We start from the raw sequence: 14,920 nt of genomic DNA on the forward strand, positions 1-14,920 counted from the left end.
AATCACTGCTGTAAGTATGTAGCTGACTATCCCAGGATTCTCTAAATAACGTGAGAGAAAGTTACCAACAGTTTCATTTCACCTCAAATATGATCTTGATTGTGGAAGAGCATGAGAGTTGAACAGAGTATCTGATCCTTTGTATTGATTATGCTTTCCTTCAGTTCAGTTCAGTTCAGTTCAGTTCAGTTGGTCAGTCGTGTCCAACTCTTTGCAACCCCATGAACTGCAGCACGCCAGGCCTCCCTGTCCATCACCAACTCCTGGAGTCCACCCAAACCCATGTCTATCGACTTGGTGATGCCATACAACTATCTCATCCTCTGTCGTCCCCTTCTCCTCCTGCCCTCAATCTTTCCCAGCATCAGGGTCTTTTCAAATGAGTCAGCTCTCCGCATCAGGTGGCCAAAGTATTGGAGTTTCAGCTTCAACATCAGTCCCTCCAATGAACACCCAGGACTGATTTCCCTTAGGATGGACTGGTTGAATCCTCTTGCAGTCCAAGGGACTCTCAAGAGTCTTCTCCAACACCACGGTTCAAAAGCATCAATTCTCCGGCGCTCAGCTTTCTTTATAGCCCAACTCTCACATCCATACATGACTACTGGAAAAACCATAGCCTTGACTACACGGACCTTTGTTGGCAAAGTAATGTCTCTGCTTTTTAACATGCTTTCCTTACCACTGCCCAAAACAGTATCCCACATATCAATGTCCTTGCATAAGACAAAATGATTTTTTTCCATCAAAGGAATAAGTAGACTGCCAGAATATTTGACTGTTATTTATCTTAATGTATACATACATGGTGTGTGCCTACAATTTTCTGAAAAGAAAGGACCTACTTACAGCTGTTCCATTATTTCTCAGCTGTGGCAGACCATATTCCCAAGGGACTTCTGCCGATGGGCCCCTGGAAAGAAGTGGGGCGGCCATTCGGACACCAAGCAGAACAGGTAATTCTTCTATGGATTCTGTTCCTCAAAATGGAAATTGCTCTGCTAGATTTTTTATCTTTTTTCTGATCAGAAAAAGGTAACATATGTTTCTGAGTTTTTTAGATTGCAAGTTTAAAAAGACAATGAAGGAAATCAAAATCATCCATAGTCCTACTACCTAGAGTTAATCATGGGTTACGTTTTGATGCAAAGCTATCAAAAATGTTTATTGTGTCTATACACAAATGAATATATTTTTAAATGAGACACCATTTTCTGTAATGTATAGAATGCTATAGAAATGCTATTTTATCTTGGACATGGGAGGGTCATCTATCTTAGGGTACGTTCTGGGGATCTCCATCGCAGAGCCTGAGAATTGACCCTGCTTAGACTACTGTGAGTTTGGGAGGTAAAAACCATAGTTTTTCTTGAGGCAGTATTACAGAGCTCAGAAAAATAGGCATTGCAGCCTGATTTATATCCTGATTCTGCTTCTGACTTGTCTGTAATCTCTGTGTCTTAGTTCCTTCATCAGTAGAATAGAGATAATAAAGGTCCTACTGGAACAGGATTATAGATAGTTAAATTACTAAAGCACATAAGCATTTATTACAGTATCTGGGTCACTGTAAGGAGTAAGTGTTTGCTGCCATAATTATTGTAATAATTATTATTTTACTTTTACTGGTGTAACCCTAGGGACTTGCTTTTGTTATTGCTGCAAGTTCACAAGATAGGAAACCAGGTGGCGCTACTGGTAAAGAATCTACCTGCCAATACAGGAGACCCAAGAGACCAGGGTTCGACCCCCAGGTCAGGAAGATCCCCTGGGAGTAGCAAATGGCAACCCACCCCAGTATCCTTGCCTGGAAAATTCCGTGGACAGAGGAGCCTGGCAGGCTATAGTCCGTGCGATTGCAAAGAGTCAGACACAACTGAGCACGTGTGCACATACACACACACACGAACGTTAGACTTTATGATGATAGAGTGATCTAAGAATGGGTCTTAATTATCTGCTCCAACATCTTTTAATACGCAACAAATACTGATTATTTGCCTGCGAGAATGATGTGCTATGGCAGTGGACAAAGGTCCGGGGACGTAGGCAAGAAGAAATTAAAAGGAGGATTCTCTGTGTGGCCATTATATGATATGGTACACTGAAGACTCAACATATTCTCTTTTCTATATCCCTGATCTTCCCTGACTCTACTGAGGCTGATAGAATAAGGAGTGTTTCCTTATCACCTTTGGTCTCCTGTAGAGCTATATGGCCTTTGAGTGTGCTTCTTCATTTTTCTGCAGATTCTGGGATTGAAACTTATCAATTACATTTTCTATAATTACTGTGTCTGATTCTAACATAGAAGCAGTTGCATGAGAAAGATAAAATAAAGACAGGTCCTTGGAAATGTGCCACAGGATACTCCTGATCAGAATAGGCTACATAATAAAAGCCATTGTTCACCAGCAATATGAGGACATGTGACAAGCCTAGACTATTCAAGCAGCTTTGGAAAAAAAGAACAAAATTTCCTTCAAGACTTAAACCACCATAATGAAGAAAGTATGGTGCTGGTGTAAAGATTATCAAATAGAATCATATGGAATTGAGTAGAAAGTGCCACATTAGACCCACACCTATTCAGTTGTTGAACTTTCAACAAAGATCCACTTTTCCAAGCCAAAAGGGCTGGAAAAAAATGAATCTCACCCCTTACTTCACACCATATGAAACTTTTATCCTGAGATGGCGCACAGACCCAATGGTAAAAGCTAAAACAGTGAAACTTCTGAAAGAAAACACAGGAAGATATCTTTGTGACTTAGGAAAAGGTGAAGATTTCATAGGTCATGGAAAGCAATAACCATTTTAAACAAAGCTGGATTTCATCAGAAGTAGAATATAGGAACTCAGATTTCATAAGTTTGCTTCTGGTGGTAGGATTTACCAGCTGTGGGCTCTTGGGCAATTTAAGCCTTTCTGTGCCTCAGTTTCCTGTCTGTAAAGTGAGCATAATAGTAATGCAGTAATGCAATAATACCTGCCTCATAGGATTGTTGACAGGATTCAGCATGTTTGTACAAACAAAGTGCTTTCTGTGGTATCTGCCACGTAGCAAGCACCCCATAAATTTCAGACAGGTGTTTTATTCAGCTACAAGAAGCTTCTTGAGGTCTTTACCCCAGAAGCGTGTTCTTCAGACTCTTGACATTACCTGATGCATTTTCTGATTAACACAGTTTGGTACTGACTGCAATGAAAGACAGTGGAGATGGGGAAGGAAGGAGGTACAGATCTCCAGGGACCAAGATTGGATACAAGGACCTGCCATGCTCTTTGGCACATGCTGTGGCTTCTGTATTCTACAGGTTGCTTTGTTCTTGGATATCACCTCAAATTGTCTTGCCCATGTGACATTTCTAGAGTTAGGGTTCTAGTCAGCTGCTTGGTAATTTAGTGTGTTGGTGCATGCATAAAAGAAAAAGAAATATAAAGTCATAGGAGTTTATATGACACCTGTGAACTTATCTACAAAACAGAAGTAGATGCACAGACATAGAAGATAAACTTATGGTTACCAAAGAGGAAAGTGTGTGAGGGAGAGAGAAAGTGGGATTTGGGGATTAGCAGCCCTGGTAACTCAGATGGTAAAGAATCTGCCTGCAGTGCAGGAGACCTGAGTTAGATTCCTGGATCAGGAAGATCCCCTGGAGAAGGAAACAGCCATTCACCCCAGTATTCTTGCCTGGAGAATTCCATGGACAAAGGAGCCTGGCAGGCTACAATCCATGGGATCACAAAGAGGTATCAACTACTGACCTGAGCATTATTATTGAGGGCTTATTAAATGTCATATAAATCACAGATCATAATTCCATCTATTTTATTGGGTTAAAATGAATGTGTTTGCTGAGACTCTGGGAAGTAGCAAGGATAGGGAAGTCTGGGGTGCTGCAGTCCATGGGGTCACAAATAGTTGGACATGACTTAGCAACTGAACAACAACAAAAATGTGTGCTCTCGCCCACCCTATGATCCTATGTTCTTGGTGTGTAAGCTCGGGAAAATGGTATTTTCCTAACTATGATATCTGTACTATGTGTTTTAGGACTATTTGCTTAAATGGGACCCCTTTTTTCATTGCAAGTTTCATAATAAGCTATTGCCTTTTAATTGCAGATGACATCACTCAAGTTACCTCTGATTATGAAACCAATAACAACAGTGATAGTAGTGATATTGTACAGAATGAAGATGAGACTGAGGGCCCCAGAGAGGCTCTGAGGAAGACGTCGGCTTGCAGCACCTATGCTCCGGAGACCATGATGTTCCTGGTAGGCACCCATCACTTATCTCACTCATTTACTTGAAAATTGGCTTCTGTGACAGGATTGACTTAGAAATATATCCCTGAATCATGTCTTACTTGGGTTACATGTATCTTGTAGCCCTTCCTATATGTATCTGTATTATTTTTCTCTATCTCAGTCTTATTGGTCTCGAGATTCTATTGTGGCTTCCCAGGTGGCGCTAGTTGTAAAGAACCTACTTCCCAGTGCAGGAGACATTAAGAGATGTGGGTTTGATCCTTGGGTAGGAAAGATGCCCTGGAGGAGGAAATGGCAATCCACTCCAATATTCTTGCCTAGAGAATCCTGTGGACAGAGGAGCCTGGCAGGCTACAGCCCATAGCGTCAGTTCTATTATTTAATGATTAAAAATTTAAGTGTTCATCTCCACATCTGATTACAATATTTCTTAACCCAATCTAAAAATGTAAATATGCCTAGGAAAATTAACTGTTTCAATCAGGAAGATAATATTTTATAAATGTCAATCAATCAAAATGAAATCTATCTATTATCTTAGGACCTCTGTTGGCTTTTTCTAGCACCTCCTTGATTTAGGGAGTGAGCCACTGTTTATTTTCATTGTTATATTAAACCAGGTTGACATTGACATTTGCTCCCCATTAAAATATTTTTTAGTGATGACTTATTCCGTGTATTTAAAGAGCTCCACTTAATGAGGACAGAAGCATACATTTGAGTCCGGTTCATCTGGGGGAGGCAATAAATAGCAGAAAACAGTTGACCATAATGTGATTTTCCATTGTTGCTTTTATCATTTCTCTTTTACCTAATTTACCATTTATACTTTTATTTTTTAATTGGAGGATAATTGCTTTACAATGTTGTATTGGTTTTTACCATGCAACAATGCAAATCATAGCTATACATATGCGTGCTAAATCGCTTCAGTCATGTTCAAAACTTTGTTACCCTATGAACAGTAGCTTGCCAGGCTCTATCTGTCCATGGGATTCTCCAGGTAAAAATACTGGAGTGGGTTGACATTTCCTTGTCCAGGGGATCTTCCCAACCCAGGAATTGAATCTGCATCTCTTATATCTCCTGCATTGGCAGGCATGTTCTTTACCACTAGCGTTACCTGGCTCTTCCCTAACTATATATATATAGTTATATATATATTATATATAAATGTGATATATATATATGTATACATATATATATCCCCTCCTACTATTTATAGTTTAAAATTGTCAGATAAAATAACTTAGGTGTTTCTTTATCCTCATTATTTTTTTTTCCTAGTAAATAAACTCTTAAGAATGTCATTTGGTACCCATTATACATTTTTGTCTGTACATATATTTGGTGCTTATTTTTTGGAAACCATGCATCACATGAATTAAACGAAAATACCTGAAAATTGTAGTAATTGTAACTCTATAGGATGAATGCTGATTTTGAAGTAATAATATAAATTGGACCAATTAGAATACCGGTGATTTACTCCCTCTCCCTACTCAGGGCTTTTTTTTTTTTTTAGAGTTCAATATAAGCCAGGAATCCTCATCTCAGGAGAATTTACATAAATATATAGAAATAAATTTGCATACAATTTCAGAGTGTTCGGAAGTCCTTGAATCTTTATTTAAGAATTCCACAGAAGACTAAAAAGCAGTTATGTTAATGTATGAAAGAAGCATCCAATTTTTCTGTAGCATAGATGAACCGGCAATAGGCAGGCACATAAATGCAAAACTCATGGTCTGAATCATTAAGGCCTTTTCTCATTACTTTGGGGTCTATATTTTGTTTCTTTTGACTTTTTTTTTTAAGATCACTCATTCACCCCAAAGTCATTTATTTCAGTTGAACTCCACTGTTGAACTTACCAAAGAAGGAACAGTGTAGAAAAACTGCACATTGTTAAAATATTTTTATCTTCATTATAGGACAAACCAATTCTTGCTCCTGAACCTCTTGTCATGGATAACTTGGACTCAATTATGGAGCAACTGAATACTTGGAATTTTCCAATTTTTGATTTGGTGGAAAAAATAGGAAGAAAATGTGGCCGTATTCTTAGTCAGGTAAGAAATGCATTCATGCATATGACTTTAAATGTAGAGAAAATATTCCTTAGTTGTTTAAAGCTCTGTACATGGTTAACACCACTGATGAGCATTAGGTGGAGAATACCCAGCATTCTGTAGAATCCTTGGTGGTGGGATAGCAAAAGAAATCGGAACTTTAAGTCAGTAGAATATTGTATTCTGCAATTAAAATATTATATATATTCTAAGACAAAATGGAGGGAGCAGGGATACAAAAGTGAAGTGAAGAAATGATCTAAATTCATAAAATTCAACTAATGAAAGCTGAACCAAGCCCTCAAAAGAAGAAAGCTGCCAATTTATAAACACTAACTTATTGTCTAATTATTTCCAATGACTTTTTTTTTTTTAAAACTTTTGAGTAGTACAGTGTGTAGGCCTTATCTGGTGGCTCAGATGATGAAAAATCCAGCTGCAGTGTAGGTGACCCAGGTTCGATCCCTGGGTTAAGAAATCCCCTGAAGAAGGGAACAGCTTCCCACTCTAGTATTCTTGCCTGGAGAATTCTGTGAACAGAGAAGCCTGGTGGGCTACAGTCCATGAGGTCCCCAAGAGTCAGACACAACTGAGTGACTAACACTTTTACTTTCTTTCACTTTAGTCCTTATCAAAAATAAAATATTAAAAGTATGGTTCCCTCAATCTGTGAGAAGCATAAAATATAGCTCTGTTTATTTAAATGTGAAAAACATCTTTCAGTATCACAAGAAATATAGAATAAAACTATTGCTACATAAAAAGTCTTTTTCTTTTTTTCCTTAAGTTTGACCAGTTTCAAGATTTCCCAAATAATGTTTCATTTCACAGAGAGAAAGAGAAAACATACAGAAATTAAGAATTTGAAAATGTCTGTTCTCAATAAATAAAACAATAAGGATTTGCTTCATTATCTAAGGTGAGGTGAAGTCGCTCAGTCGTGTCCAACTCTTTGTGACCCCACGGACTGTAGCCTACTAGGCTCTTCCGTCCATGGGATTTTCCAGGCAAGAGTACTGGAGTGGGTTGCCATTTCCTTCTCCATTATCTGTCTCCATTAGAGGGCTTCATTATCTAGCCCCTACTAAAATGCACACTCAATCAGTTGGGATCATGGGCAGGAGGAGAAGGGGGGCAACCGAGGATGAGGTGGTCAGATAGCATTACTGACTCAATGGACATGAGTCTGAGCAAACTCTGGGAGATAGTGAAGGACAGAGAAGGCTGGTGTGCTGTAGTCCATGGGGTCTCAAAGTGTTGGATGTGACTGAACAACAGGCTCAGTCGTGTCCGACTCTTTGTGACCCCATGGACTATACAGTCCATGAATTCTCCATGCCAGAATACTGGAGTGGGTAGCCTTTCCCGTGTCCAGGGAATCTTCCCAACCCAGGAATCAAACCAGGGTCTCCCACATTGCAGGCAGACTCTTTATCAGTTAAACCACAAGGGAAGCCCAAGGATACTGGAGTGGGTAGCCTTTCCCTTCTCCAGCAGATCTTCCCGACCAGGGATCAAACCAGGGTCTCCTGCATTGCAGGCAGATTCTTTACCAACTGAGCTATCTTGAAATGATAGTTATGAGCTTATTTAAAAATGTTTTAGGTGAGTTCTTAGAGAATGGAGAAATATCACAGTGGAGATACTAAAGACTAAAAGATTTGTTAATATCAGACTTAGGTGAGAATTCAGGACTCACTAACCCTTGCCTGCAAAATGCTAGAAGAGAAATCATTTGCTGGACTGATCCCTACTCTGTGCGGTGGACACGGGCTTTTTTCAGAACTCTGAGCAAGTATCTGATTGTAGAACTTAAAGATAAAATAAAATAAAATAAAAACAGTGACACCAAAATTAAAAAAAAAAAGTGAGGATTACTGATCCATGAAAGTTTAAAGGAAGGAATAGAGATAACTTTTCCTCTACTGTTCCTCAAACACAAATGCTAGGCTAGTCTTCAAGACAAAAAATGTGTCCCTGCCTTCAAGGAACTTCTGCTCCAATGGGAAAATTAGATATGTATCCAAATAATGACACTTCAACTTGCTGCACACAGAGGTATGTTCAAATGATGGATGGCTTGTGAAGTTCAAAATAAGTACAGAGTCTCCATAACACATGGTCATAGCCTCTATTGGACTCTGTTCTGACCATGAACACATTGAGAACCAGAGTGGTAGCCCTTGAACTGAGATACTATCCATTTTTTTTTTTCTTAAAAATATTTTATTAAGGTAACATTGGTTTAGGATATTATACAAGTTTCATGTGTACACTGTATTTGTTCTTCTGTAGACCCTACTGGGTGCCACCACTGAAAATGTTCCCATCACCATACAGTTGACCCCCTTCACCTATTTTGCCCTCCCTCATCTCTGCTCTGTTCCCTATGTTTACATGTTTCTTTTTGTGTGGTTTGTTCACTAATCTTGTTTGTTATATTCCACATATAAGTGAAATCATATGGTGTTTGTCTTTCTCTGTCTGGCTTATTTCATTTGGCAGACTATCCTCAAGATATATGCGTGTTTTTGCAAATTACTTAGTGCCATTCTTCTCTTCCTTTCTCCTCGATCCGGAGCACCATCTTTAGCATCTTTTTCTGCTGGCTGAGCTTGAAGGCAGGTCTAAAAGGGCCCCAGTTTTATTCAATCCGCCTCTGCTTCATGCCTCAAGACTTCTCCAGGGAGGTGTTGTGTCCCATCCCTGAAACTCATTGCACACCAGAACTCTGAAGGTGTGATTTTACCTGGAAAAATGCCTGAAGTGATGCCACGAGAAGAGGTATCAGCAGGCCAGGAATTCTGTTTTCTCTTCTATTGAAGATTGTGATCCCTGGTATGGGAAGAAAAGCCTCAAATTCTTTTGTGTTTGGTATATATGTCACAGATGTCCCAAAACTTTACAATTTTGTCTTCAGAGTAATATGGATGCAGGTATTTTTTTTTTTTAAATCTCTAGTTGACAGAAGGAGAAACTGAGACTTAAAAAAGAAACGATACTGCCCATCCAAAGTCATATGGTAAACATTGGGCCCAGGATTTGATGTATCTATATATAGGAAGTCCAGGCTTTTTACCTTTATTTCAAATTATTTTCAGCACCCCCAATGCATTTGTTTATTATATTTTCAAACTCAGAATGGAAAGTCTGAGCAACAGAAAGTTGTCATTATAGCAGTTGGTTTTCCAGCACAAGTGACTGTACTAAATAGCATTGCAGGAACCTAACCCCCTTGAAATTCAGTGAGTGGTGGGGATGGGGGCTAGGGGAGGGACAGAAGAGAGGAACTTGACAGGTTTTGCCACAAAACATTTTCTAACTTGTGAATATAAACAGACAATGGAAAGATTAGATATAAATAGCAATTAGATTTTTGTATCTTTTTTCCACTTATCTCTCAAATATAAATACATAACTACATGATTTACAATGTCACTATTTTTCTAAAAAACCAAATATTGAACTTTGAGAAAAGCCAACTTTATTTGCCTTGCTAAGTAGAACTTTATGATATTTCTTCTCTGATTTGAGTTTATAAGCACAAAAACCATGAAATTTTCAGGGTGTAAAAGGCTTTTTTTTTTTTTTTTTGCACTTTATAAGGCTTTAGGACAGCTGAAATGAATTAACTTGAACATTCCAAGAAATCACCTTCTGGCTGAGACTACACAGAAAAAGTTTCACTTCAAAAGACTTTTAAAGAGACATATGTGCAATGGAAATGACTTCTCAGCCTTAATGTACTGCCTGCCTTTTTGATGATTATCATGTTTATTTTAACAAATTTAAAAGGACATCATTCAGATTTGGGAAGAGTATTTACTTTTTTTGGTTACGAATATTTACCCAGTTAACAGTGACTTTTCTTTATTTATGAGTTTGGATCATTGCCTGTTGATTTCTAACAGCTTCTTGGTGAAAATTTTCCTATTTGAAAATCATACCCTAAAAATATCTTGTCTGAATTTTTCAATTCATCTTTCAAATATTTAAAGAAAATAATAGGAAACTTTAGTCATTTACAGTCCTAACAATATTGCTTTTCAAATAATAGTGATAGGATATGAAACAGTTAAGAGCACACAATCTGAAGCCATAATGCTGGACTTGAATTCTGGTCTGATAATGTGTCAGCTGTGTGATGTTTTACAAGTCATTCAACTTCTCTGTGCCTTAGCGTCCTCTGCTTTCAAGTGTAATAAGTAACACTGTCTATCTCATTAGATGCTACATAGATTAATTAATGTAAGTAATTAATATATGTAAAGTACTTGGAGGAGGCATCAAACTTATTAAATTCCATATATATCTATACAAAATAGTGAGTATACATGTGTGTCAATAGCTGCTGCTACTATAAATAAATTTTTTTGCAGTAACATGTATAGTTAAATCCACTGGGTATTTATAAACAAGAACTCAAATATAACTTAAAGCAATAATAAGGAGAAAATAACTGGAAGAACTACAAAATATGACAGAAACCACAAACTTAACTTTCTATTGCATTTTTAAAGAGAGGAGGTGGAGATGTTATGTAACAGAAAAAGGGGCAAAATTAAGTACACTGGCCTGTATAGTTTTTTCAAAGTGAAAAAAGCACGTGTAAATAATATACATACTCTATTCCCAGTGGGCAGCCACAGTGCTCCTTTGAAAACATAAGTCAAATAAAGACACCTTCCCTGCTTCAACGCTTCAAACATTCCCTGCCTCACTCGGTATAAAAGTCCTAACACTGGTCAACCTGGCTGTGAAAGAGGATTGCACCCCAGTCAATACCCCTCTATAGTCATTAACTTAAATTTTACTCCTGTCCTCATTCATTCTGTTTCGACCATGATGGTCTTCTTGCTGTTTTGTGAGGATAGCAGACATACCTCAGGGCCTTTGCACCATCTTTCTCTTCTACTTAGAAAACTTTCCTCAGATATTCCTATACCACACTCTGCGTCTCCTTCAATTATTTGCTGAAACTCACCTGAATATGCCTCTTCTGACCACCGTATTTAAAATAGCAATTGCCACGTCCTCCTGGACTCAAAGCTCTATTCCTGCTTCCCTTTTTCTTTTATCATATAACATCCCTTTCAGTCATAGTGTGGTGGTGGTTTGGTTGCTATGTTCTGTCCGGCTCTTGTGACCCCATGGAATATAGCCCACCAGGCTCCTCTGTCCATGGGATTTTGCAGGCAAGAATACTGGAATGGGGTGCCATTTCCTTCACCAGGGGCTCTTCCAGACCCAGGGATCGAACCCACGTCTCCTGTGCTGCAGGTGGTCTCCTGCATTGCAGAGTGAGCCACTCGGGAAGCTCAGTCAGAGAGTGTACCTTATTAATTATGTCTATAGTTTGCTGCCCTCACCAGCTGGACCATCAATTCTTTTAAGGAAAGCTTCCTTGTTTTTTCATATGTGTGTGTGTGTGTGTGTGTATACATATGTGTATATACATATATGTATGTATGTATGTATGTATGTGTATACATACATGTGTATATATACATATATGTATGCATATATATGCATTATATATAGAAATTGTCTTAAACAGAAGGAGACACTCAGTAGACATATGCTGAATGAATAAATCCCTTTTTTTAGTTATATATAAATGTGTATGTGTGTGTTAGTCAGTCAGTCACATCCAACTCTTTGTGACCCCATGGACTATAGCTCACCAGGCTCCTCTGTCACTGGAATTTTCCAGACAAGAATACTGGAGTGTGTTGCTATTCCCTTATTCAGGGGATCTTCCCTGACCCAGGATTCGAACTGGGGTCTCCTGCATTGCAGACAGATTCTTTACTGTCTGAATCACCAGGGAAGTCCCATAAATGTGTGTGTATGCATGTACACAAATATAAACATATGATATTGATGAAAATTAAATATCCAAATAAAAGAATATTAGTGAACTTGAGTAGATATAAGGTTCATAATGAAAATAGAAATTTAACTATGAAGTTATCAAACATTTAGAAGTAGTTTGAGAATTTTAAGCAAGAATACAAATAACTGAAAGGATAAATAATTCTTTCTCAAAGTCTCCTGAATTATAACCAGTACTGTGCCTTTGTGACATAAAGTGAGACCACTTTTTTAAAAATTTGTATTGAAATATCATTGACTTACACACTGTACTTTAACGATAAAAGTGCGGTCACTATAAATGGTGCTGCTCTCCACCCTGCCATGTGAGTAACCATTTCTCTCCCAATTACTCTCTTCTGTGCCTTTATCATTTTTTTTTCATTCTCCACAATTTGCTTATCAAAGATACCAGTCACATCCAAAGATATTTAGTTGATTTGAGTCTCTAGAGCTATGAAAGTAATTAGAAGGAGAATAGATATTCAAAGGAGAGAGATGGCAAATGAGGAAAAATAGTTCAAACATTTTTATTTATACTGGATTAGAACAAATTTTTTTTCTCTATATATTTCAGTCAAGACAACCTTTTCTTTCTTGTAATTCTATTCCCTTATTCTTCATTAAGGCACAGTTCTTTATCCTCTAGAAAGCTTTTTTAAATTTATAAAATTAGTCCAGATGAAAGCTTCCTCTCATTCTTTACTTAGCACATATATTATACAATTAGCAAGTTACTCAGTATCATTCTCTTATTATTGATATCACACACAATTTAGTACCTTGTTATATTTCTTTAGTATATACTGGATTTTTTTCATTGGCTGTTTCTTGGGTTTATGTCTCTACCTTTAAAAATAGATTATATAGAGGGCTAGGACATAGAGGTCTTCAATATCTATTTGATCTGTTGTTTCCAGTAAGGATTTCTATAGGCAATACATTAATATGGTTGATAGAATGTATACTTTTTTCCCCATTTTTCTCTTTATGTCTAATACACATCAAAGGATGTTTTGTAAGACCTTGACTTTTACTTTTACAGGTATCATACAGACTTTTTGAAGACATGGGCCTCTTTGAAGCTTTTAAAATTCCAGTTAGGGAATTCATGAATTATTTTCATGCTTTGGAGACTGGCTACAGGGAAATTCCTTGTAAGTAGAAGAATTAATACTTTTGAAATCCATTAAATTTGCTATGGGTAATGGGACATTGAATTAAGAGCTAGCACAGAATTACACATTGTAAGCATCCTATATGGTCACCTGGTGTAGTGATTAGGAGATAGTAGTTTATGTTAGCATCCTGGTCCCTTTACAAATCAGCTATAGGACACCCTGGTCTTAATTAACCTCTAAATGCCTCATTTCTTAATCTGTAAAATGGATATAATAATAACTACTTCATAGGATTGTTGCAAGGATAAAGTAATGTAATAATTGTTAAAAGGTAATAATAGTACCTTGCACATAAGTAGCTCCAATTTAAGTGTGTACTAAATAAATACATGTTAATTTATTGCTCATTTTACAACATACTCCTCTTACTGGGTAGAATTCTCAACCTTTGCTCTAGCATCTGCCAAGTTAACTCACAATTAAAGTTTTTCAGTACAAGATAAGCCTAGCTGGGAATAGAGGGACAGGAAGATGATGGTCTAATGAATAAAATAGAAAAAGAAAAGGCAACTGGAAGTGGTTGTGGAGAAATTATTAGGAACTTTTTTAAAAATCAAGATAAAATGTGAAGACCAAAGGATAAGACACAACCAAGGGTTCAAGCTTATGAACTTTGAATATTGTGAGAATAAATCTGTCCTTTGTAATCATGAGGAACTGGAACACAGAAGAGATAGTAAATTTTCAATATGTGGCATTTCTATATCATCAGAACATGTAAGTAGCATTGTCCTACGTGCTACAAAATATATGAAACTGGAGAAATGGCTGTAAATCTAATCAGAAGTGTACAGAAATCACATGAAACTTTAGAAATAAATACATAGAAAGAAAAAATAGTTAAATATAATATGTTGACTAGAGCTTGTATTACTTAAATCACATTTTAACTTTTAAGTTTCTAAATTTGCTTTTACCTACTTTGAACTTTAGAACCCCAGAACTCATGTCTATTTCTAGCAGCAGACAGCTTAAGTAAAAGCTGAATGGAGATTAGAACAAGTGTGTTCAGAAGGGGTGGGGTAGTGCATTAACCAAGTGATCCATTATTAAGATGCTGGTTTTGAAAATGCCATCACATGCTACGTTAGGATAAAAATGCACAGTTGATGTTGTGTGATAGAAAAGAGGAATGAGTTATTGAATTTACAAGTTGTATGGTAGAAAAGGAGAATCAAGGTTAAATCTACAAATGATATTTGTGGGAGAATATGGGACTAAATGCAGACAAAATAGGACAGTCAGGTAGAGAGGGGAATTTAAGCGCTCTGGGCGCCGTGGGAAAGTCTGGCAGATGGGGCCATGGAAGTGGAGAGAGAGATATGAAAAAAGGGTAGTTTGAAAGGATCTTAAGATAAGCCTTGCTTTTTTTAATACCATTTTCCCAGGGCTACCCTGGTTGAATGCCAGGGATTGACCTAAGTGTTAGTGATTTCTTGAAGCTTAAGGAATTACATAAATAAGCTTTTACAAAAAGGAAGCCACTGAAAACACTAGTCATCAGACTAAATTTACA

The 14,920-nt window shown here is 37.4% G+C and overlaps 1 protein-coding gene across 1 annotated transcript in view; it reads left to right on the plus strand.

Annotated features, from left to right (window-relative positions):
- The window catches only part of PDE3A (phosphodiesterase 3A), a 356,553-nt gene that overhangs the window by 316,585 nt on the left and 25,048 nt on the right, over positions 1–14,920 (plus strand). Inside the window, exons 7-10 of the mRNA XM_043880675.1 lie at positions 871–956; positions 4,129–4,283; positions 6,212–6,349; positions 13,269–13,380. Coding sequence (XP_043736610.1) covers positions 871–956; positions 4,129–4,283; positions 6,212–6,349; positions 13,269–13,380 — 491 coding nt within the window. The remainder of the gene's footprint in view (positions 1–870; positions 957–4,128; positions 4,284–6,211; positions 6,350–13,268; positions 13,381–14,920) is intronic.

This window comes from Cervus elaphus, chromosome 22, assembly GCF_910594005.1.
Source record: "Cervus elaphus chromosome 22, mCerEla1.1, whole genome shotgun sequence".
In the NCBI taxonomy this organism is placed as follows: Eukaryota; Metazoa; Chordata; class Mammalia; order Artiodactyla; family Cervidae; genus Cervus; species Cervus elaphus.